At 35.2% G+C, this 27,428-nt stretch overlaps 1 protein-coding gene across 3 annotated transcripts in view; it reads left to right on the forward strand.

Annotated features, from left to right (window-relative positions):
• The first annotated feature begins 347 nt into the window (after window positions 1-347).
• The window catches only part of LOC150097166 (uncharacterized), a 201,597-nt gene continuing 174,516 nt past the window's right edge, over window positions 348-27,428 (forward strand). The window contains exons 1-3 of one of the 3 annotated variants that reach the window (XM_090407304.1): window positions 348-591; window positions 15,037-15,182; window positions 21,692-21,765. In XM_090407304.1, the coding sequence (XP_090263430.1) occupies window positions 15,060-15,182; window positions 21,692-21,765 (197 nt within the window). In that variant the 5' untranslated portion in view covers window positions 348-591; window positions 15,037-15,059. The remainder of the gene's footprint in view (window positions 592-15,036; window positions 15,183-21,691; window positions 21,766-27,428) is intronic. The other 2 variants (XM_090407305.1, XM_090407303.1) reach the window with 2 other exon arrangements.

Consider the following 27,428-nt stretch of genomic DNA (forward strand, 5'->3'; position numbering starts at 1 on the left):
TGCTGTAATATTACACGGAGCGCTGATAAACACGTCTGTACTCACTGATAAACAACGCAATCAACAATCCCGATCACTCAAGATCAAGAAGTCAAAAAAGGCCTCCTCACTTTCAGACGTCAAACATTACATTAATTATCACGTGATTTGTCAATTTCTTGGCAATTAGAAAGCATCATTATCTTTAGTAAATTTAAAACCACCATTACGTTTATTTTCTCCTTTGTTACACGATATAATAATAATTTTTGTTTACTATTTTGTTCCAAAATATATTAATAATTATAATTGCTAACCTCTGTTAGCAATTATAATGGATGCCCTCGTTCATACCGGAAGGTGGCGGAATATTTTGAAAACTCTCAGCTGCGTGTTGATCCCTTGTATTTCTGCATGGAATTACGTTAATTTGTGCAGTTTGTGTTATCCCATGTGAAACTTGTAGTGTATGTTTGTTGAACTCTGACCGCGTGCAGGCCTATTTACCTTTGACCTGGCTTTATTTAGAACATTATTGGCTTATTTTAACTAATGCGTTCTTCATTCATGATGTATAGTTTTCTTTTAAAAAAGTAAAGCACCTTTACTGACGTAAGTACACCCCATTTATTTTTAATAAACTGATGAAAAGTTGGATACTTTAATTTTCATTAATAACCTTAATGTTCCGATGTGAAGAACGTTCTATAGGCATTTTAAAAATCCATTTATGTAAAAGTAGCTGTGGGTGTGTTTCACTTTTCGGTCTCATTAGTATTTCGGTCACATCAAGATTTGAGTTGTGGAATATAAGAAAAGCGAGGGCTAATACATTTTATAAAAATGTATTAGCCCTCGCTTAGTCTCGAACCTTATGGTAATATCACGTCCATTTTACAAACTTGGTGTCTGTATATGTTAATATGGGTGCGCTGCAAGAATGGAGCAAGGGATTTCAAGGCAATAGTAGAGAAATAACCGAAACCGGGAGAAAAATCTATTGTATTAAAGACAGCACTTAGGATTATCACAAACATAAGAACAACGATGAGCAAGGATAAAGATGTTCCTCTGTTTTCGGTTTCAGTCAGATGTTTTGTGGATTTCAGTGTGGACCAGGTTCCCTTTTCCAGGTGAATGAGAAAAGATTGGAGAACATGGCACATGTGAAAAATTATATAAGAATTAAATTTATCAGAACAGTGGCTTGCTAATGTATATTTAACATCATCCTCCTTATATTAGAACTCATACTTACATCCCATCCATTGTGTTACATGCATCCTCCTAAAAATGGAAGTTTTATAATGCATAATTGCAGCAGGATCTTATATAGTAAATGTGGAAAATATATTTTAATCCATGCAGGATGGGACTGAAAGGTCATTTTTGGAAAGTTGAAGATATATGGTGGTAAAAAAGGCACCAGTAAGTTATTCTTCTGGAGAGAGAGAGAGAAAGAGTAGTGAGATTGGAATATGCATGTCTAGAGTGGTAGTGAGTTAATATTGTAAATTTAAGGAAAAGCATAATAACATCTAGTTGATGAGTTTCACTTTCATAATGAGTTGAGCTTTGTGACTATGGAAATCTGTTAAAAATGCTAGGCCAGAAACCCATCATGCAGAAAGATATGCATAACATGGATATTAATATAAAGAAAATGGTATAAATAAAAAATAAATGATTGCATTTTATTTACAAAATGCAGTAATTTATTTAAATGTTGGATTTATTTTTATTTCTTTCCTCCATAGTTACACAGTGATCAGAATTCATTATAAAAATTATGGAAACAACTACCATGTTAGAGTAAAACTTCAGTTAATATAAAGTTGAGTGATTATTTTGGTTTATATTAAACTGGTGTTTTACTCTAACATGGTAGTTATTTCCATAATTTTTATAATGCATTTTTATTTCTATTATTATTTCCAAAAAAAATAATAATTTGCCAGTTATTACCAGAAAAGGATTACCCATTGTTATTAAGATAACTATGATAGTTTGTTACATATATATGCCAGCAAGCTTATAGTAAATCCCATTATTTGTTTTCTGAGTTTTTATTCATTCCATTCTTTGTTGTAGGAGTTAGATAGTAATTATATGAGTTGAAAAACAACTGTGCGTTACGTTATTGGCTGTATCAAGAATTTTTTGTCTTTTTTATCTCCACAAAGCAGATGAAGAGCTTTTATATTTCATCCTCAATGACTATTTATTTTATTTTCTAATTTTACATTATAAGCCTTAAATGAATCGGGTTCTAATACCCATCTTTATGGCTAATATACAACGTAACATATAGAATCATATATATATTTTCCCATCCTTGCAGGATTGTGGTATTGAATATTTGTGCGAGTCTGTTTCTTTTCTGTTGTTTGCATGATAAAATTGCTTGTTTCAAAAAGTTTTTTTTTTTTATTATCCAATGGTATTATTACACCACATCATAGAGATCAAATTCATCTATTTATATAGCACCTTTTCTGGGTTTTATAAAGTTCACATTTAAAAATATTCATACAAGTTAGTAAATACATTGGTGATGCTTCTTCGATGTTACAGAATTTTGCAGATGGGGGAAGACTTTTATGCAATTGCTAAACTTGATTGGTCATGTGGCTGGTCTTGAGGCAAGAGATCATGGTAGTAGCACAGTGATTAAACTTGGAGTTGATGGTAGCTCCTGGTTTTTCTGCTGAATACCAGTGGTGAGTCATGTCTTGGAGAATCATTCTTTTTATGTTTTCTTTTTGAATAGTTTTAAAAAGAGTAAAATCTGTGGTATTCCTTTATGTTGCAACCATTTTTGCTAGTTCATCTGCAGTTTCATTTCCTTTTAATCCCACATAGGATGGAATCCATTGGAAAATTATTTTGGAATCCTTATGTAGTTTGTTTATGTTTTTGCTCTGTCTCTAAGTATTTCTTGATGGCCAGTGTAGTAGTACTTAATAGCTTGAAGAGCTGCTAAGGAATCTGTGAAAAATATAAATTCCTTTGGATTTTGTTTCTCCATATGTTGCAGTGCTGTGTTAATGGCTATTAGTTCTGCATGGTATGAGTTGCATCCTATACTGTTGGTTGTTTTTAGTTCAATATTTTGAGAGCCATAGATGAGTACTCCACTCCCAGAATTGCCATTGGGATTTTTGGAGCCATCTGTGTAGTATCTGAGAATAGTGCATAATATACAATCAATCCTTTTGTGTCTTTAAATTCAATCACCTTTTACATTTTGTAGTATATTTATCTGCATAATGAAAATATAGAGATCTGTTTTATTGGAAGGAAGAAAAAAGAAATTAGAATTTATAAAGATATGGAGAGAGAATCACCTAAAGTATTATGAAACATACCCACAGTTTGAGTATTGGATGTGGTGATATGTTCAGGGAATTTGTCCGTAATCAACATAATCACTTTATTTCCAGTTAGGGGAAAGTAATCACACATTCTTGACCTAAGAACAGGTCAAGCATGTGGAATTTTCAGTTATTTTCATCAGCAGGGGTTAACAAAGTGAGTTTGCCCACTCGCTCATGGTAAGTAGATTTTTCTGTTGAGTAGCTGCAGAATGAACAAAATAGAATATTTTTATTTAATAAAAAATAACTTTTTTCAACCATGGTATACCACTATTGATCATTTTGTGGAACTCCCATTGACTTATTGGAAGATGTTATTAAAATACTAGATGATCTTGGACAAGTAAAGTTTTTGCATGTTGATTATCAGAGACCTCCAAGGAATTGACTCATTGAGGGAGGCCATACTTCACCCATACCAGATGTCATACCTCCTGCTAAACTCATTCATGCTAGATGCACTCACCACTTTGAGTAAACTGTTCCACTGACTCACTGCTCTGCAAAAGAAAAATATAGCTCTCATCTGTTTCTTAACCACACAGAAACTTAACTTCCACAGATACCTCCCCTTTATCCTCTTGCCACCTTTCATCGCCCAGTAGATGTGTTGGTGTAGATGATGAAGGTAGCGGTTCATTGTAGTTGGTGGATTGAGTGGTGGAGACAGAGTTCTAGAGTAAGTGCCCTCCCTCGAGTTTTTGGACGACTCCCTGGAGGTGTCACATAATAATAACAATAAATCATATAACCACCTTTACAGAAGTTTATAGACCACTTTCTCCTGTCTACCAGTGTGTTTGTAACCCATATACTCTCAATCTGTCCCCAGGTGCAGTTGTATCAAGGCCTTGTAACATGACAAAATCGCATCCTTTTCCTTTCATGTCATTGTTCATTTCAACATCACAGTTATCTTTTGAGTTTTATTTGCATTTTTTGCATGTGACCCTTGAACTTCAAATTCCTATCCATCATAACTCCAAGATCTCTGGACTCATCAGTTTCACCAAACATAATCCCACCAGTATCATGCCACAGCATCTAACTTTGCACTTACTAAAATTCAATTTGATAGCCATTATCATTTGCCCACATTTTCAGCCTATACAAATCTCTCTGCATCAGCAAACAATTGAATATCTACCATCATATCCCTTCAGATACCATTAAGAACTGATCCCTGGGGGTGCACTGGTCATCTTCAATACATTTTCCATATACTACTTTCTGATCCATCGGCTACCCACTTACCGAAGTCAATAGTTTATATTCTAATTCCATGTTAAAGATACCAAGCAATTTTAAACCTGGTTTTACTCCATTTTTTCCCAAGTGAGCAAACAGACAAAATGTCAAGTTTGCGCCTGCAATTGATGCAAGACTAGCTGATCCTACAGGTAGTGCAAGACATTACTAAATCTTGGTATTTCTAGCCTGGCTCCCACTGATGAGACCTCAATAAAGGTCGAAACCGGTCTGGGTAGTGGCCTCTTGCCTTTAATACAAAACATCATACATCCCCTTCTTTGAGATGTGTTTTGGCATTAAGGGTAAATATTAAGATTAGTGATCAGAGCTTGCTCCACCTTTACCACGAGTTGCCTTGGTCTTGCACTACCTGTAGGATCAGCTAGTCTTGCATCAATTGCAGGCGCAAACTTGACATTTTGTCTGTTTGCTCACTTGGGAAAAAATGGAGTAAAACCAGGTTTAAAATTGCTTGGTATCTTTAACATAATTGTACCCAAGTTAAAAATACTTTCTACATTCTAATTCCATGTTCTCAAGTTTCTGCAACAGCCTTTCATGTGTTATCCTATCAAATGCCATAGCAAAGTCCAAGAGTACCATTGTAAGTACATTCCTTTTATTGAACTCAGCCATAGCATGTAAATTTATAAAATAGCAAATTGCTCAAACAAGATCTTCCTTTAGTAAACTGTGCTGTTCCTTGCAAAGTATAGCTTGTCTGTCAACAGTTAAGAGTTATTTGTGTAACTAAAAGCTGGTGATTTTGATTGCAGTAAATCCTTTCCTTCATGCTTACACAGGGATTAGAATTCCTTATAAATATTTTTATAATGAATTGATTATAGTAAACTTGGTAAGTAACTAAGAGGACATGGCATAAGGACACAGTAGTGCATAGAAAGTAGTTAGGAGTATTTAAGGAAAACAGTTTGCGTACTCATGTGGCTAGAAGGATAAATTAGATATTATTATTATTACATGACACCTCCAGGGAGTCCGAAGACTCATCGAGGGAGGACACCTACTCTACATCTCTCTGTCTCCACCAATGCCATCAACCGCCCGCCACTACCACTGGTATTTCCACAGACAATCACAAACATCTATGCCCACGGCAGGATTCGAACCCGCAGCCTTTTGGCTGGAGAGCGGATATGCTAACCACTCGGCCAACCAGGCTGGCATTACTGATGTTATTACTGATTAACTCCAATATATTTCATCCAGTGTTATGTGGACATCATCAGTTAGACTGTTAACTACATTCAAAATATGAATCACAATAATGAATCATATAGCATATGTATATACTAGCTCGTAACTCAGTATCAACTGAAGTATATGATTACAATATTAGAGTTCAAAGCAACAATTGTAAAAGTCACATAGATAAAAAAATAATTTAAAATAGTTACTAATTTAAAAAAAAAATGTATGAACAATTAATAGTAATCACTTCCCAAACTTACAGATTGACATGCAGTCTAAACAGCTGAGGTTCAGATGATTTCGTAGCATTTCACGTTTCAAGGAAAATATGGTCGTATTTGAACTTGCTGGAATGAATTTTTGTCTATTTCCAACCCTGAGCTGGTTTGAAAGAAATGCATAGATCAAATTCACAAAGAATCCGTGGTATTGGTTAGCTTTAAGTTAAAGTGTGGAAATTCCTTTTTTTATATAGAATTGTAGTCTGGTAGAAGGATAATTACCAATAATTTTTTGAATGGTAGATTTGCCATATCAATTACCCATCAGATTGAACCTCTTCCAGTGTAATTAACATGTAAATTTAACAATGGCCCCTAAAACATACTTCATCAGCATTTCAGTAACAAATCTCCTTATGCAATACTTCTCACCAGTACACAACCCACTAATGCCTGTCAGACAGCCTGTTTTCTATTTCAGTCATTATCAACCACAACAGCTTTCTTTTCAGTCTGCAGCTGAACAAATGCCTCTCAATGCTTCTTTCATTTTGGCTTATCTTGTGCATCTCTCTCTCCACCATAAAAGGTCATGACATCTCATCGTCCCATATTACGACTGGTCTACCAGATTTCCGATAATCAGTCCTTTGTGTCCATTCTGTTGTTCTCTTTGTCCAGTTGTTGTCAGACATTCTTATCACGTCCTGCCTAGCATCATTTGTTGCTTTTTATTTTAACACAATGTTCATTACCTTTGTTTGCTTCTTTATCCAAGTACTGTTCTTTTTAATCTAGCCAGGTTATTCCCAAAATGGCTCTTTCCTTGTATCTTTGTGTTTCAGTTTCTGTAGGTGTTGTTCTTAGTCAGAATTCAGGTTTTATTAACATAGGTTATTGTTGGAAGTACACACTGGATGGAGATCCTTCATTATAGGCAGTTTGGTAAATTGCTTTTAAATAATGGTTAAAAACTTTCCATCCTGTTGTAATTCTAACTGAAATTTCATTATCAATTTTATGGATGTTAGTAATGATTTGTCCTAAATATTTGTATCAACTCATTATTCTAGTCTGTCTTTGATTTTATTATGATTTGTTTTCATTCTTGAGTATTTTCATCTATACATTATTTTTGATTTATCCATATTTGTAGGCTTATCTTCAGACTGACTTCATTTAATTCAATAATCATGTGTTCTGGTTCGTTTGATGCTGCTGCTAGTAGTATGATATCATCAGCAAATCATTGATTGCTTAATTCTTGTTGAGAGGCTTATACGCTGGTTAGACATAATAACTAATATTTAAGGAATTGACAGCGTATACTGGAAATATAGATTAAATAAACTTTAATATACACTTTCCGATATTTCGGCGAACGTTACGTTGCCATCTTCTTGGGAACTTATTAAAAGGACACGTGCACACAAGTACTAATACAACAAATGAGACTGAGGCTAGGACGCTAGCGTTTTCCTAAAGTCCTGATGGTGCCCCCTGGCGGGCTATATTGGTAGTTCTTGGCCTTTGGGCTGAAGTTCTTTTGATAAAAGTTTCCCAAATTTGGGGCAGTTTCATGCATCCAAATTTGTTGAGGTTTGGCATGTTCCTAAGGGCCGAGGCTGATTCCATGAATAGTCTTTCATACTTGAACTTGCTGCGGTGTATTACTGTGGCTTTCTTCCATCCATTCCAGTAATACACCGCAGCAAGTTCAAGTATGAAAGACTATTCATGGAATCAGCCTCGGCCCTTAGGAACATGCCAAACCTCAACAAATTTGGATGCATGAAACTGCCCCAAATTTGGGAAACTTTTATCAAAAGAACTTCAGCCCAAAGGCCAAGAACTACCAATATAGCCCGCCAGGGGGCACCATCAGGACTTTAGGAAAACGCTAGCGTCCTAGCCTCAGTCTCATTTGTTGTATTAGTACTTGTGTGCACGTGTCCTTTTAATAAGTTCCCAAGAAGATGGCAACGTAACGTTCGCCGAAATATCGGAAAGTGTATATTAAAGTTTATTTAATCTATATTTCCAGTATACGCTGTCAATTCCTTAAATATTAGTTATTGATTGCTTAAATATTCTCCATCAGTATTCAGTTCAGTATTTTTCTACCAGTTCAATTTTCTCATAGCATATTCATGGGCTATAGCAAATAATTTGTGAGATAGTCTCCCTGCCTGACTCATTTTTATTTCTATTTCTCTTTCTTTCTTTTTTCCATTTAAATTTATTACTACTAAACCTCTCTCATAAATATCATCTATTCCTATATGTTTCAAAGCTTCAAGCATTTTATTTAGGTATGTTGGCTCAAAGGTTTTTTTTTCATAATTCTATGAATGACAAAGAAATTGGTATGTTATATTTATTTGTTTTTTCCATTACTTGATTTAAAGCTTCTAAATGATCAAAAGTTGAGAATGATGTTCTGAAACCTAATGATAAATATATATAAACAGGAAAATGAGCCTCCCCCATTTTCCTGTTTCTCTTGCATTCCTGTTCTCTCTTCATCTCTTACATTACTACTCTTTCCACTGCCAGGCACTTCTGTTTCTTCAATACCACTCTCCTGATTTTTTCCTTCATCTCATTCTTCTGATCTCTTGCACACATCACGCACTGTACTTCCATTAAGCAACACTTTCTCCAGTGGTCTCACCAAAACCATTCAAATGCAACCCATCATGTCAGTATGATATCATTCTTCCCTCAAACATGTGCCTACATCCACAAACTGTACTCTCTTCTCCTCGCACAGTTCCATTAGCATACCATTCTTGATTTTGACTCTCCATCACAACTCATCATTGTCATACCTTGGCAATAATACACTGATAACCTTTCCTACTACACTGTTATCTTTCACTCTTCTCAATAGCCTCCTGATATTCACTCTCAGATCCTCCTTGTGTCCACTTAGGTCTTAATTCTTAATAAAAATAGCTGTAGTCTCCAACATGTTTGTTCTGTTTGTAATCAGTATTCCATTTTGATCTTTTACTCCTCTCATTAGAAAAATTACTAGCATGATCAAGAAGTTTTCTTTTATGCTGTTATTTTCTATTGCTGTTCTTATAATTTTTGTATTAAAATGTCTTATATCATTTTCTTTTCTTTTAGGCTTGCACGGTGATCCGAGTACATTTTTGAAAATTATGGAGACAACTACTGTGTTTGAGTAAAACTTTAGTTTAATATAACTAAACTTTACATTCGACATTTCGACCTTTATATCAAGGTCATCTTCTGGAACATATGCACTATATACAGAGAACAAGCTACACTACAATCTATCTGGTTTGTTAAAGTTACTGACCAACCGTTACAACAATTGTTGGATTGACCTCTAGTGAAAAAAAAAAAAAAATAAATAAATAAAAAAAAATAAAAAAATTAGAATATACATTAACGCTAGAGTCCTATTATTAATATTATCTGTTGGTTGTAGAATTACCTTGGTCACAACAAGAAGTGTGTGTGTGCGTGCGTGCGTGCACACACACACACAATATGATTATACATGTACATTCCATCCAGTTGGTATGAAAGATTTCTAATACTAGCTAGAAATTCGCTAGAGTCCTGACTTATGCTGGATCTTATGTATTAGGTAGACTGAATGTATGCCATCCAGATTCTTGGAATGCTCATGCCGCCATTTTTGTTGATATTTGGGTGGTTTATCAGAATTTTGCAGGCTTCCTTAAATTTCCTTTCATACTAGATTTTTGTCTGGTATAAAGAGCAGATCCTTTTCCAGTCGATTTGTTGTAAGGTGTTGAGTGCGTGGTCTGAGACGTTACGCCCGACGTTACAGCCCTCTTTGCCCACGTACTACAGTCCGGTTACTTCATGTGGCAAAACAAATTTTACCTACAAAAAGAAGCCATGGGCTTCCCACTATCCCCCCCCCAATCGCTAACTTTTACATGGAAACTTTTGAGCAAAGGGCTCTTGATTCCGCCACTCTAAAACCTACAATATAGCTTAGATACATTGACGATGTGTTCACTATCTGGCCGCATGGGCGACAAACGCTAAGCACATTCCTTAGCCACCTGAACAAACAACATGAACTCATACAATTTACCATCGAAATTGAAAATCAGAACTCGGTCCTGTTCTTAGACACACTAGTCACACGTCTTCCCTCAGGCAGTCTATTTTTCATGGTCTTCTGAAAACCAACGCACACAGGTCAATAGATACACGCATGCTAATTCATACCACCACCACCCATCAAAAAATATGGAGTCATTAACACCAGTAAAAACAGGGCCACAACAATTTGCTCTAACCAGCAAGCACTGAAGCAAGAACTAAAAATCATCAGCGACACATTCATAAATAATGGCTATAACAAAAATACTATTAATAAAATACTCCATAAAACACCAACAAAAAAGAATCTAGATTACAGTAAAACCATAGCCATCCCATACATTAAATGGTTATTAGAAAAAATCAACAGAATCCTACACCATTATAACCTCAATGTCACCTTTAAGCCACCTACTAAACTTAAAAACATATTCAGCTCCTCTAAGGACCTTCTCCTCCCATTGGCACATCCTGGAGTTTATTGCATCCACTGCACCTGTAACTTACCATACATTGGTGAAACAGGATGTACAATCCCTATACATAAGAAAGAACGCATAAGACACATTAAATATAACCATTATGGTGAAGCAGGCCTCTCAGACCATGCGCTCAACACCGTACATGAAATCGACTGGAAAAGCACCCGCTCTTTACGCCATACAAAAACCTGGTATGAAAGGAAATTTAAGGAAGCCTGCGAAATTCTGATAAACCACCCAAATATCAACAACAATGGTGGCATGAACATTCCAAGAATCTGGATGGCACACGTTCAGCCTACCTAATACATAAGATCCAGCATAAGTCAGGACTCTAGCCAACTTCTAGCTAGTATTAGAAACCTTTCCATACCAACTTACAAGAAGACTTGAATAAATTGAGTGATTGGGCACGGAAATGGGGATGCGAGTTCAATGTTGCAAAATGTAAGGTTTTAAAATTTGGAAAACAAAGATGGGATGCAGAATTTATGCTTGGTGAGAATATATTGTTGGAGGTAGAGGAAATAAGAGATCTGGGGGTGATAGTGGATAAGGATCTAAAATTTAGGGGATACATTGCCAAAATTGTGAAGACAACACAAAGGCTTCTGGGAATGATGCGGAGGACACTGATGTGTAGAAGTAGGGAGATTCTTGTTCCGTTGTATAAAGCTTTGATTAGGCCACACATGGACTATTATGCCCAGATTTGGTCACTTTTCAGAAGGATGAAGAGATGTTTGAAAGGATCCAAAGGCGACTGACTAAGGTAGTTTCTGACCTCTGGAATGTCAAGTATGAGGAAAGATTGAGAAGATGTAATTTGCAGAGTCTGGTGGACAGGAGGAAGAGGGGAGATATGATAAAGACCTACAGGTTGGTAAGAGGTTGTTATAGGATCAGTGGTGGAGAAGTTCTACAGAGAATAGTGGGAGATCAGGGGAGAACCAGAGGTCGTCCCTGGAAACTGTATGAAGAGGGTGTGAGTAGGGGAGTGAAAGGCAGGTTTTTTTCATGCAGAGTTGTGAATGATTGGAATACTTTACCTGAGAGTGTTGTGTCTGCAAGGAGTTTGAGTGTATTTAAGACACGTTATAATGAGATGTGTTTGTGATAAAAGGACCTCCCAGATGAGTCTTTGACTCCGTGAGGTCTCAGGGTAATAACTGGTTGGAATGTACATGTATAATCATATTGTATATATCTGTATATATATACATAGACTTGTTGTTGTGCCCAAGGTAATTCTACAACCAATAGATAATATTAATAATAGTACTCTAGCATTGATGTATATTCTATTTTTTTTTTTTTTTTTTTTTTTTTTTTACTAGTGGTCAGGCCAACAATTGTTGTAACAGTTGGTCAGTAACTTTAACAAACCAGATAGATTGTAGTGTAGCTTGTTCTCTGTATATAGTGCATATGTTCCAGAAGATGACCTTGATATAAAGGTCGAAACATCGAATGTAAAGTTTATTTATATTAAACTAATGTTTCACTCAAACACGGTAGTTGTCTTATATCATCTCTTATGTTTTCCTTATATTTTTGAAAATCAGTATTTTTCTATGTAAAAATGAGAAAAATATTCTGTTTCTTATACTATGTGCATCTTGTTTCATGTTTCTCCTTTTTGCAATTAAGTGTATAGTTTTCTATTTTTTTAATTAGTCTATTTTTGTTCTTTTTGAATTCCCACATAAATTTTCATTGCTTTTTATTTATAATTTTCGTTAGAATACTGTGTTGAAATTTTTAAGATTCATTTTTTTTTCTTAAATTTAGTTGAACTTCTTTTTTTATTTACAATATTTCTAAGATGTGTGTGTGTATATAATTCATGAGATGTTTCTGGCTTTCCTTTTTTTATTAGTTTCTTTCCATTCTTAGGTTTATAACTATTTTACTTCAGACTAATCTATGATCTTTACTTAACCTTACTTTATTTATAACATATGGGTTATCTGTTGACATATAATTCATGTTGGCAGTTTAATGGAATATTATCAGCACTGAGAAAGGATTAAAACTAATTTTAATACTCCCAATATTTTGTCTCCATCACAGAGACATCTTCAGGGAATGCAAAAAACTTTTTGTAACAACACACACACACAAATACAATTGAGTGAAACTAAAGTCTTATCTAGGTGGTGCACCCTTTATAGGCATTTACAGGTAGCCTAGGATGTATAGAGGGATCTCTGATAATTAATGTTTCCCAAATTTTGGGAAGTTTAATGCACCCGTATTTGTTTAAATTAGGTTGATTCCTGAGTGCCGATGCAGATTCAAAGAACAGTCTTTCATTTTTGAATTTACTGTGGTGGAGCTTTGGTGGTTTTTTTCCCAGGAGATCCTGTGGGTTGTATCCAAAACATGGTCTGCAAGGCCAGATTGATAATAATTGTGATTGAGATGTATAACTTGTGTTCTTCTAACCAGATGGTTGGTTATCTGCCTGTCTGTTCGAACTAAGCCAGTTTACAGGCACAAGGTACTCTATATACTCCAGGCACTGAGAGAGGAGGGAGCTGATCTTTGGTGGAACGGATAAGGAAGTTTACGGTGGGGCTTAAAAGCAGTATGGAGGTTGTACTTTTTTAATGATCTGGCTATTTTTTCTGATGTACCACGGATGTAAGGTATGGTGCTTGCATTTCTGAAGTCTCTAAGAGATGGTCGGCGACTGGGAAAGGACTTGATTATTTTTTTAATTCTGTAGTCACCGTAGCTATTGGAAAGGAAGGTGTTGTGTATATGTTTGAGTTCGGTTGAAAGGGCAGTTTCATTGGAATAAAGATTATGGGCTCTTTGAATCTGCACTCAGGAATCAATCTAATTTATACAAATACGGTTGCATTAAACCTCCCGAAATTTGGGAAACATTAATTATCAGAGATCCCGCTTTACATCCTAGGCCACCCTGCAAATGCCCATAGAGCGCACCACCTAGATAGAACTAGTTTCACTCACTATTATATTGTATTTTGTGTGTGTGTGTTGTTACAAAAAGTTTTTTGTATTCCCTGAAGATGTCTCTGTGACAGAGACGAAATATTGGAAGTATTAAAATTAGTTTTAATCTTTTCTCAGCGCTGATAATATTCTATTAAACCTCCAATATGAATTCTTCACAGCACTTAAGCTTCAACACATGGTTGATATGTAATCAGTTTCATTCTTGTTAGTTCCATTTGGGTATCCAGGTTGTTTTTAGGTTTCTTTTTGAAAAAAAAAAAGTTTTCATTATTTTAGATTATTTAGATTACTTTCTTCTGCAAATTCCACTAGCATTTCTAACCTATTCTCATTTACTGATCTGTTATTTGCCTTAATTCCAATTTGAATATCAACTTGTCATGTAGAAGTATCTCAAATACTTTAGCATATATGCACAAGAGGGATGCGTATACTGCTTTATATGAATCCCTCCTGTCCATTATATCTACCTCTGCTTTAATATGTAATTAAAGTTATAAAACATGTCCTTCCTTCGACACACATGATGCTCTTGTAAAGAATCCTGTTGTTATCAACTTAATTCTGGATCCTAGTCCTTGCCAACTCATAACACCTTAACCATAACTCCAGATAGCTATGCATTCTGTAATTTGAAATCTGTCTTATTGCTCTCCTTAAGTGAAACATTTATGTTATATTTCTTCTCCTTTAGAAGGATGATAAAAATGCCTCCCTGAGACTCTTATTAAACAAATGTTTTTATTATTATTATTCTAAGAACCCATGAGGTGACACTTATTTACAAGTCCCTTTTGTCATATACACACTATTTCCAGCATATTCTCTCTCTCTCTCTCTCTCTCTCTCACACACTGTTCTCCACACTTCATTCCATTCTTATCAGCTTCACTTTTCTAAAAAAATAAATAAATAAATAAGCTCCTAATAAATGCTCATTTTATTGAAAATTATGATTTTTGGTTTCTTTTATTTAATATAAATTTGACTCCTTTAAATTCCTAGATAACAAGAATAAATAAGTTCCTAATAAACAACACTCAAACGTTGGAAACCTGTGCATTCATAATGCTACATGCACGTGGTATTTTTGGGTTCCCTTTAATTTGAATTTATTAAAAGAATTCAAAGGATATAAAGTACTTTTAACTTTAATAAAATGAACATGCAATTCGCAGACAGAAAATACTGGTAGATAGTAGATGAAGTTGTGTGTTGTTGGTGGTCGTCACTTTGTAGCGGTAGAGTACTCTTCTGTGATGAGTCCTTGGATTTCTTGGAGGTATCATATAGTAATTATAATAATAGTAATTGTTAGTATTCAACAGATATGTTTTTAATTAATGACTTATTCAAGTGTTAATATGACATCTCTTATTATCAGTTAAATTCCCTCATTGGTTTCTTTAGGATCGGAGTAATGAAGAATTGATATGGCACTGTACAAGGATTTCATCAATTACTATAAATATGCTTCAATGATTTTGGTTAGATTTTGTGTACTCTTCCTTTTAATTTCATTTTATGTTTCTGGTGATCTCATCAAAGATTGCAAGGTAAGATTATTTTTCATTCTTTAGCATGTTTTTGTAAAACCAACATTTCTCAACAAAATACTTATTCTATAATTTAAATTCATGACTATTAACTGTGAAATCATTAAGGAATATGTTTAGTAAAGAGAGTCAGAGAGATTAGTCAGCTTACAATTTCAAACTGAAAGTTTACCTTTATCCTTTGGAATATAATAAATTTAGTTTAAAATCCTTTATCCAAGTGTAAGCAAACAAAGTTTGCACCTGAAGTATCTTCAGGACTCAGAAAACTCACAGTAAAGGTGGACCAAGCTCTCAACACTCCTCATCTTAGTATCTCCCATAATGCAAAGCACATCTCCTTGCAGACATGTATAATGCTATGCATTAAGGCAGTGTTTCCCAATCTGTGGTTCGTGGACCCCCAGGGGATACGCAAGTAATTCAAAGGGGGTCTGCTGGGGAGTTTATTTTCATTAAACTTTATTTTATCATGTTGCTCACACCTGTTGTTCACCTGGCCTAATTGATATGATCATATTCTTCTGAATATCTCCATTTATAACAGTATTGCATTGTCATAAATGACACATTTAGTGTTGTAAAATTGTAATTTATTACTTCAACTTTATGATATGTAAAATATAAAAAATTTCCATTTTGGATTTTATTGGGGCTGCAGTGAATGTTAATTCACTGCAGGGGTCCATGACATCAAAAAAGGTTGGGAAACACTGCCTTATGGGAAGGGCCACTACCCAGACTGGTTTCAACCTTTATTGAGGTCTTGTCAGTGGGAGCCAGACCCAGAGGTGGTGATACCAAGGAGGAAGCAATGGAGAGGTCATCTTTATGTATGCGAGTTGCCAAAAGGTGTCTCACCTTATTATTAAATTACTCTGGATTTAGAGAAAGATGTTGGAATTTTTTTTCACTTGGTTAGACTATAATAAATTTTAAAGGATTGAACTAATTTTAGTATAGTCTAACCAAGTGTTGTGTCGGAAAAAGTGCCAACTCCCTTTCAATGAGTCATCCTATTTCCAACCCAAAATAAGGTAACGTTAAAAGCCATGGATATGGACATACTTATGCCTTCCAGAAGAGAATGTGCATCTTGGTAACTCAGAACTGTGTCTAAACATTCTTGTAGATATTAAGTAAATTTTAAGAATCCCATAATGTAAATAAATAATGTTTGTGGATTATTTAACAGAGAAATGATTTGTATAAATGCTGAAAATGTATATAAGATAATACATTTATTGAACCATGTCAAAAATAGTTCGGAGCTACGGTGACCAATCGGCCGCCGCTATGTGTGTGACGTAGCCACTAAGAGAGGGCGCTCAGATGAGGTATATAGGTTTCGGCACTGAATTCAATCATTCTCTTTTTTTCTGTTCCTGGTTCCTGATTCCAAGTGCTGGATAGCTGTGAAGCTTGCCGCCGTACCCAGCAACATTTTCCGTTGCTGTACGTGCCACGTCGAGTGTAGCCACGTTGAAGGAATGCTGCCAGAAAGAGCCGTTGGTTAGCCATGCCAACGTATAAATCAGCGAAGAGGTGAAACTCTTTTGAAAAAAATAGAAGTGTGTCGCAGATGCCATAAGAAATATACGGTGAGAAAACCCGAAGATCTAGTTAAGGAAGTCCTAATAACTACCAGAAAAGCAAGAACGGTAAGACGCAAGTTTTCGTATTAAATTAACTAATAGCCAAAGAGGGAATAAGAAACAGAATGTTAAGGAACTCCATATAGTCTACTTCTACTTTATATCTAAAGAACTGTAATCTTTTGGACATTCTGTCTACATTTAAAGAGCAAGTAACACCCTAAGCTTAAGCTGAGCTGGGAGCCAAAGCTTCAGACTGTTTATGTTAGAAGAAACATTGTTATTATTGTATTAAATTTGAACTTAAATATTAACTGAATTTTGGGGGAGGATAAAGCCAGAATATAAGAGAAAATATTGTCTCATGTGAATTTAGCAAGACTGAGTACGTTTAATATGCTTCACACTTGGATTGTAGAAAGTATCTATGTATATGTGTTATTCCCATGAATGAGAACTGAGCAACTTAGTAGAAATTAAACGAGCCTGGATATAGTTATAGCATCAATTTCACACTCTTCTTTGTATAAGATTTCAGAGTAAATAATTTTGGATATGTAAATTTAAGAGGGGGGGGGGGGAATTCAGGCTCCTTAGAATTGAAATTTCTGACTAAAGTGTATATATGTGTTGTGTCTAAATAAATGTATTTCTTCAATTCAAACCACATGAGTCTGTCATTGTTCTGAGAATTGAGTTACTACTTGTTAAAATTCGGACCGTGCATAAGTAATAGGGGAATCCATTAGTAACTAAGAAAGGGGGACCACGACTGCAAACCTCTTGATCCCTATATTGTTTTTTTTTTGTAGTTTTAAGTTGTTTCAGACTTCAGTTGCCGGCTGGCACATTCGACTTAAAGAATATAAATTTGTCGGCAACAGAAGAGCTGAAAATAGATAAGATAAATAAGAATAGTCTAATATGAAATAATAAATAAACAGGGAAGAACAAGACATAACACAAGTGAGAGAAAAATCCAACATCTTTCTCTAAATCCAGAGTAATTTAATAATAAGGTGAGACACCTTTTGGCAACTCGTATAAGTGAAGATGACTTCTCCATTGCTTCCACGATGGTATCACCACCTCTGGGTCTGGCTCCCACAGCGAGACCTCAATAAAGGTTGAAACTGGTCTGGGTAGTCACCCTTCCCTTAATGCATAGCAGTATGCATGTCTTCAATGAGATGCATTATGGGAGATACTAAGACAAGGAGTGTTGAGAGCTTGGTCCATCTTTACCACAAGTTGCCTCAGTCCTGAAGATACTTCAGGTTCAAACTTTGTTTGTTTACACTTAGATAAAGGATTAAACTAAATTATTATAGTCTAACCAAGTGAAAAAAACGTCCAACATTCTTTGGAATTTTGTAGTTCATTTTTGTCTCGGATAACTTACTTTTTCTGGAATTTTATACAAAATCATATAAAAAATTCACGAATTTTGTATATTTCACTAATAGTCATATATGACTGATTGGATTCAAATTTAATTTAAATTTATGGCAACAATGGTTCATTTCCTAGTGACCATTTGCTTTCCATTGAAAAGCGATATTTCATATTAAAGTACAATAGAAAAATTAGATAGTAGTTTTAATATTCTATGGTAACAGTTGTTAATGATTCAGCAGTACTTGTTATACAAATTTTAATTTGAAGCAAGCATTATCCATTGCAGTACATTTCAAAATGGATGGTCACTCTTTTGAATAAATTGCAAAATGGGAAGCTTTAAGAGTAGAAACCATATCCAATACAGCAAGTAAAATCAGATAGTAAAGATTTAAAATGACCTAAATTATGGATCACAGTATTCAACTGACACATAAAAGTTTGAAGACACATAGAAGGTTGAAGCACATAGAAGAGTGCTTCAACCTTCGTATCATTACTGGGTCTGGCTCCCACTGATGAGACCTCAAACAAGAAAATCCCCAGGACCTGATAGTCTAGGGATAGAACTTTATCACGAGGCCTGGGATTTTATTTTTCCCATTCTAGTTACACTATTTAATTTCTTTCTCTCATCAGAACACATACAGAGTGAATTTGTAGCATAAAAAAAGAAATATGGTTCTTTCATAGTCCAGAGGTACCAAATTGCTTGTTATGAAATTTTTATAATTCCAGGGAATAATATATTTCTCACTAATACCCAGCAGCAACTCGCACATTCTCATTCTTGGAATTATAAAAGTTTCTGATTGTTTGATAATTAAAAAAATATTCATTTACATTAAAAAGCACAATGACTTTCAAGAATGTTGTGAATGAGTTAGGGATATTTTCCTTCTAAAAAAGAAACTTAAATGTGATAACTCTAAGATCAGTGAAAATATGGAGGCTTTCTATGATGCCTATATTGGAATCATCATATGGATTGGTTTTAAACTCAAATGTGTATGCAATATTTTGGGACTTCAAACTCAATCATTGGACAAAACATTACATTATGTTGTTGAAAATTTTACCACTTGGTTATACTCTAAATTAATGATGCCAAGAAATTATATTCTTGGTTTAATCCTTTATCGAAGTGTAAGCAAAGTTTGTGCCTGAAGTACTTTTAGGACTAGGCAACTCGTATATAGAACCTGATGACTTCACATGCTCTTGCCTTAGTATCCCATAATGCAAAGCATATATTGCAAAGTACTTGAATAAAGGATTAAACTAAGAATGTAATTTCTTGGCATCTTTAATTTAGAGTATAACCAAGTGGAAAAACTTACAACTATCTCTAATCCAGAGTATTTTAATAATAAGGTGATACCTTTTGGTTACTTGTTTATGAAAATATGACTTCTGAATTGCTTCAACCTTCGTATCATTACTGGGTCTGGCTCCCACTGATGAGACCTCAAACAAGAAAATCCCCAGGACCTGATAGTCTAGGGATAAAACTTTATCACGAGGCCTGGGATTTTATTTTTCCCATTCTAGTTACACTATTTAATTTCTTTCTCTCATCAGAACACATACCGAGTGAATTTGTAGCAAGCCATACTGTCCTCATTCCTAAACCTAATAGAGATCACACCTTAATCAGCAGCTGGAGATCTATTTCTCTATCTAATACTGACTACAAGTTATTTGTCAGCATTATCAATAGCAGGCTCAAAGTGGGAATGAGGTACATAATTAAAAACACAAATGTATAGAGTACCGGGTCGAGTAGTAGAATTTAATCTATTTCTGTTACATGATCTAATCCACTTAGTTAATACGAAAAAGCAGTCGATGGCAGCTACCAGTAGACCTTACTCAAGCATTTGATAATGTCTGGTATCCCTTTCTATTCCACATGCTCCAGCCAATTAGTGTAGGTAAAAAGCTGTTATCAAAGGAGCCTATGCCAATTCAACTACCTGCCTCCTAGTTAATGGGTTCCTGTCAGACCTGGTAAAAATTCGAAAAGGAGTCAAGAAAGGTTGCCCTCTTAATCCACTGCTCTTTGCATTGGTTCTTGAACCTTTCTTACAGGAAGTCAACAATACACATGCTGTGCGAGGAATAACAGTTCCTTACTATAAAGGAAAATAAGGTATTAACATATGCTGATGATATAGTGGGAACTTTGAATGATAATGATTCCACACACATATATATATTGGTATTTTGGAAAAATTCAGCAAAAGCAGTGGATTAACTACTAATGCAGACAAGATAAAATTAAAAGTTATTGGAAAGTGGGATCTTGGAGGCATTCCTTTTGGACTTACCCCTGAGAGAAAACCCCTCATTATACTTGGAATTCCATTCTCCACTTACCCAGTATTACCAGTCGAAGAACTCTTATACCAGAATCTAGAAACATTAGAATACTGGAAAATAGGGCCACTTAACTTTTTCTTCTAAAGCCATAGTACTCAAAACAATAATCTTTCCTACTCAGTTGTACATAATAAATATTATAGACATCACAGAAGCTGAAGAAAAGCAATTATATAGTAAACCTATGCAATTTTTTTGGTCCAGCCAATACCAAGAATATAAAGGTTATATAATGATTATAAAGGTCCAAAAGTTGTGATTGTGCTTAACTCTAAGACTGCTAAAACACTCTGGAATTGACATTCTTTCCATTAAAAAAAGTAAAATTTGGTATAAAGAAATCTTAAATCTCTTTTTCTGCAAAGTTCCACAGTTGGATACTGAAAACAATATTTTGTTTCATAACTTGATGAAGTTCCAGAGGTACCCTAACAGGAGGGATCTTGCTTGGAGAATTGCATGCTGCAGTTCTTCTATATACAAGTTGCCCAGTCCTGAAAGTACTTCAGGCACAAACTTTGTTTGCTTACACTTGGATAAAGGATTAATCCAAGAATATAATTTCTTGGCATCTTTAATTTAATTTATTACATTATGTTATTTCAGTTATTAGAAATCATTCATACTGATACAAATGTTTTATTTTCCATTGTGTACTGTGATTTCAGTCAGTGAGCCTTGGATAAAAGGATACACATTCTGATTGAATTTGTATCCTTGCTTCTGTGATGAAGTATTTGATTATGTCAGTAATTTATTAATAGAAAATTTTTTACCTGTCACGCAAGCAAGAGATCAGTGGAAGTCTACCGTATTTTCCTGTTTCAAGAAGAAAATACACAAGTCATTCATAGCTAAGAGCTAATGTACTGTTTTAGAGTTCAGCTTATATCACAAATAAGCAGACCACAATTTTAATGTGGACATAGAAGAAACTGAAAACACACTGGCCTTTAAAATGTCATTTCTTTAAAATTGATTAAAAGAAAATCATATGAATGAAAAAGGCAATATATTTAGCATGCTAAGTAATCAAATATTCTAAATGGAATGCATTTCAAATGCACTAATATTATTAATGATAACTGATATAAATGTTTTTTGAGCGATTAAAATTATGCACTTTTTTTTAAGGTGTTTGCTGACTTAACTACCAGTAGGCTGAACAGAGTACATGATGGGTCACTGGGAATGTGGTCATATCATGGGTAATAAAATATTTTATTAAATTGAAATACTTCAGTTTACATTCATATTGTACTATTTTTATAATATACATTTTATATGTATATATATATATATATATATATATGAAATGTATATATTATATTTTCTAGCCTCCCTCATATATATATATATGAGGGAGGCTGGAAAGTTCTGATAACGATAAACAACTAGAAGAAAAATGATACTAAATCAACTGATATAACCAGAAGAAAGAACGTGTCTTATAATCCTTTAGCCCCTTTGAAACATAAAGGGTTCTATATTATTCCCACGAAGCATGATGGTTCAAGGTTTTAAGATACATTCTTTTTTGTGATCATATCAGTTGCTTTAATATCATTTTTGTTCTGGGTACTTATCAGAACTTTCCACTACCCCCACATTATTATTATTATGGGCAACTCCAAGGAGTCCTTAGATTCATCGAGGGAGGATCTAAACATCATGTCAAGAACTATCCAACATTTGTGCAGTATCCATCATACTTTGCTTTGAACTCATTCACAGTCATGACACTCACAACACTTTGGCAACCTATTCCACTCATTCACTACTCTCCAAACAAAAAACCTAGTTCTAACGCCTTCCCTTGCTAACTACACTCTTACTCAGTTTCCATGGATGGCCCCTCGTTCTCCCACCACCAGACCTGTTCTGAAAAATTTCCTCTGAATTAATCTTGTAAAAACCCCTCAGTTATTTGTATATTTCAATGATATCATCCCTTTTTCACCCATCAACCAGTTTCTGTAACCTGTAAATCTTCAACCTGTTCTTATAAGGTTCATTCCATAGACCTACTACCATCTTGATCACTCGCCTCTGGGTACTCTCCTCCTTCTCAATACCAAGAAACCCTGGCACTCAGATCTGCATGCAGTAGTCAAGATGGGGGGGGGGGGTCTTGTCAAGGCTCAATAAAGAGGAACAATAACTGCTTGTCTCTGCCCATCAAAGTATTCTTCAGTAACCAAGTGATTTGATGAGCTGCTTTAGCCACTTTTGTTATGTGTCCTCTAAACTTTAACTTGCTGTCTACTAACACTCCCAAATCTCGTGTTCTGTCAAGTTCCTTGAGTACAGTTCCATCAATGTGGTATACAGCTGGTAATCTTTTCATCCCAAAAAACATAACTTTACACTTTGCCACATTAAACTGACATTCTCCTTTGCCCAGTCTTCCAATCTATCTAAATCATCCTGCAAAATTTTGACAACATCATCTGTATAAAAACTAAGTAATCTGACTGCTTCAGTGAGTGTCTGTTGCTGCAAAGACTTGTATTCACTTCACGGCATCACCTGATATACAGTGTGTGTGTGTGTGTGTGTGTGTGCGTGCGTGCGTGTGTGTGTGTATTCCGGGTGATCCAAAAGTAACAGAAAAAGTAAAAATTCAATAATTCGAAAAGTATAGACAGTAGAACGATGCTGTTTTCACAGAAATGCACAGAAAGACATGGGATTTTTTTTAATAATGAAAAGTTTTATTACCAAAATAGTTATATTTGCCACCGACAGGTGGTGCTTCAGTTGTGTCACTAGTTTGTGCAGTGGCGCAGTACAGTTCGCAACGCAGCTAGGATTACAAATGTTAAATGTGACGGCTGTCATTCATGAGAATGGACATCAGACGTGGCACGACATCCTGCACAGCATCAAAGAGGGTTTCAGCTGTAAGTCCTGTCACATGATGGCAAATAGTTTCATTCAACATGGCCAATGACGTCAGCCGACCTCTGTACACCTGTGACTTCAAGTAGCCCCATAACCAAAAGTCACAAGGTGTAAGGTGTGGAGATCTTGGTGGCTATTTGTGCGGGAAAGAGCGACTGAGGACATGGTCATCGGCAAATGTCGATCGCAGCAGGTGCTGGACAGGACCTGTGATGTGCAGAGGTGCTCCATCCTGCATGAATGTTACACTATGGAGTGCTTGCCTCTCTTGCAAGAAGGGAATGATGCTGTCTCTTAAAAGCACTGCATAACGTTCGCTTGTGACAGAAACAGTTTGAAATGTATCGCTGTGGACTTCCTCAAAGAAAAAGGGGCCTATAATTAATGACGCAGTGAACCCACACATTGCTGTCACCTTTGGCTGATGCAAAGGGGTTTCCATAATCGCGTGTGGGTTCTCTCTCACCTAGATGCAGCAGTTGTGTGCATTTACACTTCCATTAAGCGAAAAGTGCACCTCATCAGTCCACAGGACATTTGACAGCCAGTCTGCATTATTTTCCATCTGTTGAAAAGCCCAATTTGCAAATTCATGACGTCTCTCGAAATCGGTTGGTTTCAGTTCGTGTACGTGTTGGATTTTGTAAGGATACCTCTTGAGGATTATCCTGAGTGATCGCCACACAGTCCCATACGTAATGCCAGTTCGTCTTGAAATTTCACGTGCACTGCATTCCCCACATGCGGAAGCTGCTGTTGTGTGTCGGTCTCGTGTTCGACCTCGTGCACAACTGCAATAGTTTTTTTGGGGTCTCCCGCTTCTTGCACATGCTTCCAAACTGCCAGTGTCCTCAAACCTTTTCATCATAGCTATCAGTGAGGAACAAGACATCAGTACCTTTCCACTTCTAATACCCCGCATCGAACGATAGGTGCGCAAAGCCACACTTGCACATTCAGAGTTCTGATAATACAGCTTAACTAAAAATGGTTTATCTTGTAACGATAACACGCATGCCTCACCTTTGCAGAACGTTTAACTTCATAATAAATGTTAAATGCTGAAAGTTTAACTTCAGTATTCACTACATCTGAAATTTATGTACCTCATAGATTAAATAATGACAGGTAGCAGCTCCGAGACCACTACAGCACCACCTGTCATTGACAAATGTAACCATTCTGGCAATAAAATTTTTCATTATTAAAAAAAATCCCATGTCTTTCTGTGCATTTCTGTGAAAACCGCATTGTGCTACTCTGTATACTTTTCAAATTATTGAATTTTTATTTTTTTCTGTGACTTTTGGATCACCTGATATACGGCATACATATATATATATATATATAACTTTGAAAGAGCTAAATGTGGAAAATTCACCTCCTGTTTCAGTGGCAATCATGCCTTTTGGTCTCTTGCAAAAGCTGTTAGGTGTAACTTTATCTGTTTCTGCCTCTTTCACATCTAAATGGTGGTATTAAGTTTTAAAAGAGATATACCGTGAGTAGACATATCGATACAAAATTAATAACACCCAAAACTCGCATACAAAAATTATTTAATATAATTTTCTCCTGTGTGTCACAGGCATCTTCAGTACATTAAGCTCAAATTAAACAATAACTGACAATTCCAAAAAAGCGCCACCTAAGTAGCTGGTGTAAAATAACTAAAAAGGTCAATAAATTTCCTAAAAAAAAAAAAAAAAAAAAAAAAAAAAAAAAAAAAAAAAAAATCAATACAATAAAAAGTTAGGAAAGATTAGCTGATTTGTAAAGTACTATCTCCCATAAAGGGGATAGACATAGGCCGTCGGATCTGTTTAATTAGGAGAATGAAGTAGAGTTTCACATGTTTCTTTATAAAGGCGTTCCATGAGAAACTGACTTTTGTGAAGAACTCTTGTCTTTCTCCAATGAACTCTGTGTCTAGTGAAGATGGCATGTTCTGCAAGTCCAGACTTTTCAGGTTTAGAGTATTCAATATAAGACTGGTGTTCTTCTAGCTGAATAGAGGCAGATCTTCCCGTTTGTCCGAAATAAGATAATCCACAAGAGCATGGAATCTGGTAGACACCTGGATGATTAAGATGTGGAAGCTTGTCCTTAGGAGAAGTGAGAAATGTGAAGATTTTTCTAAACGGTCGAAAGGCAACAAAATTATTCAGTGGTTTTAAAACTTTTGCTATACGTTCACTGATGCGTTGTACATAAGGGATAATAATGCGTGTTATTTCTTCTGTGTTTGAAGAGGAAGACATATTAAAACTACTCAAAGTTCTTTTAATGAAGCAATTCTTATAACCATTAGAGAGAAAGGAAGAAGTTATATATTGTAGTTCTTTCTGTAAAAGATCATCTGAAGAACAAAAGGAGTGGGCCCGATGAACCAGTATTTTAATAGTTCCTGCCTTTTGACTGGGATGGTGATGAGATTCTGCATGGATATAATGGTCTGTATGAGTCTTTTTTCTATAAACTGAGAAATGTAGGTTACCATCTGGTTGGCGAAGAATTAGAAGATCTAAAAAGGCTAACTGCTTATTTGATTCTACTTCTAGGGTAAACTTGATCCTAGGATGAAATGCGTTTAACTTAGTGAGAAATTGTTGAAGTTCATCCGAATATACATTCCATACAGCAAAAATGTCATCGACATATCTGAACCAATGAGTAGGTCTGGGAGAAATGTTGTCAATGATACTGTTCAAAATGTTCCATAAAGAAATTGGAGATAGCAGGAGAAAGAGGATTACCCATTGCTGTTCCTTCAATTTGTTGATACAACTTATTTTTAAAGGAAAAATAACCAGACTTTATTACAAAAATCAAATACGTTTACAATGTCTGAAGGAAATTCCTGTTGTAGTAATTGTGCTTTCCGAAAGCGGCACATTTGTAAATAAAGAAACAACATCTAAACTAATCATGATATCAGAAACGTCCAAATGAAGATCTGAAATTTTATTTTTGAAATCAAAGTATTTTTTATATAAGTATCAGTTCTTCTAGTTGAAGAGGAGAGTAAATTTAATAAAAATTTTGAGATTTTGTAAGTGGGGCGACCTATACAATCTACGACAGGTCTTAACGGAATGCCTGGTTTATGAACTTTTGGAAGACCATACAATCTAGGTGGACGACCGAAGAAGGTTTTAAGTTTTTTCTTTTGATCTTCATTCCATGTAGATACATTATCTATAAGAGAATTAAGTCTCTTCAATTAACTCCGGGTAGGATACGATGTAAGTGGCCTATAAGTTGAACAGTCGCGAAGTAAAAGAGACATTTTTCTCTCATATTCCTACCTGTCTGAATTACTACAACCTTCCCCTTATAGGCTTTCATAATAATTAAATGATTGTTATTCTTCAGTGATTTCAATGCTTTAAACTCAGAGTAAGAAAGATTAGGACGAGGAGGCTTGGCATGAAAAAGAATTTGTGAACATTCAAAACGTAATCTGTTGGCTGTTTTTTGGGATAAGGATCGAACACCCCTGTCTATGTTATGAAAAACATCCATAAGTGGCACCTTATTCAGCATAATGGCGAAATCATGTCCTTTTGATAAAACAAAACGTTCACAGTCTGTTAGTGGACGTCCGGAAACATTTATAACTACTTATATCAATAGTATTATTACTGGATCTAGGTATGCTGACCAGTGATTCAAATTTGCATTTAGCTTGTCACGAGAATCGTTAATGACCTTTAGGTAAGAACTCGAAGATATGTGCATTACAGTATTAAAAGTTTCAACCATTAAAAAAATGCTCTGGAATCTGTTTTATGTGCATAATTTCTCTATTTAAGAGGGCAAGAGATTTTTTAACTTCATGTAGCTGATTATTTAAAAGAGATTTACTAGCTTTGAAGTAGATCCGATGAGCTTTTGGGGACCTAAAAACTTCTTTTATTTTACAACAGGTTGGAATAACCTGGGCCATCTTACATCGTTTAAAGAA

This window comes from Typopeltis vanoorti, chromosome 17, assembly GCF_054136105.1.
Source record: "Typopeltis vanoorti isolate ZY-2024b chromosome 17, IOZ_Tvanoo_1.0, whole genome shotgun sequence".
Lineage (NCBI taxonomy): Eukaryota > Metazoa > Arthropoda > Arachnida > Uropygi > Thelyphonidae > Typopeltis > Typopeltis vanoorti.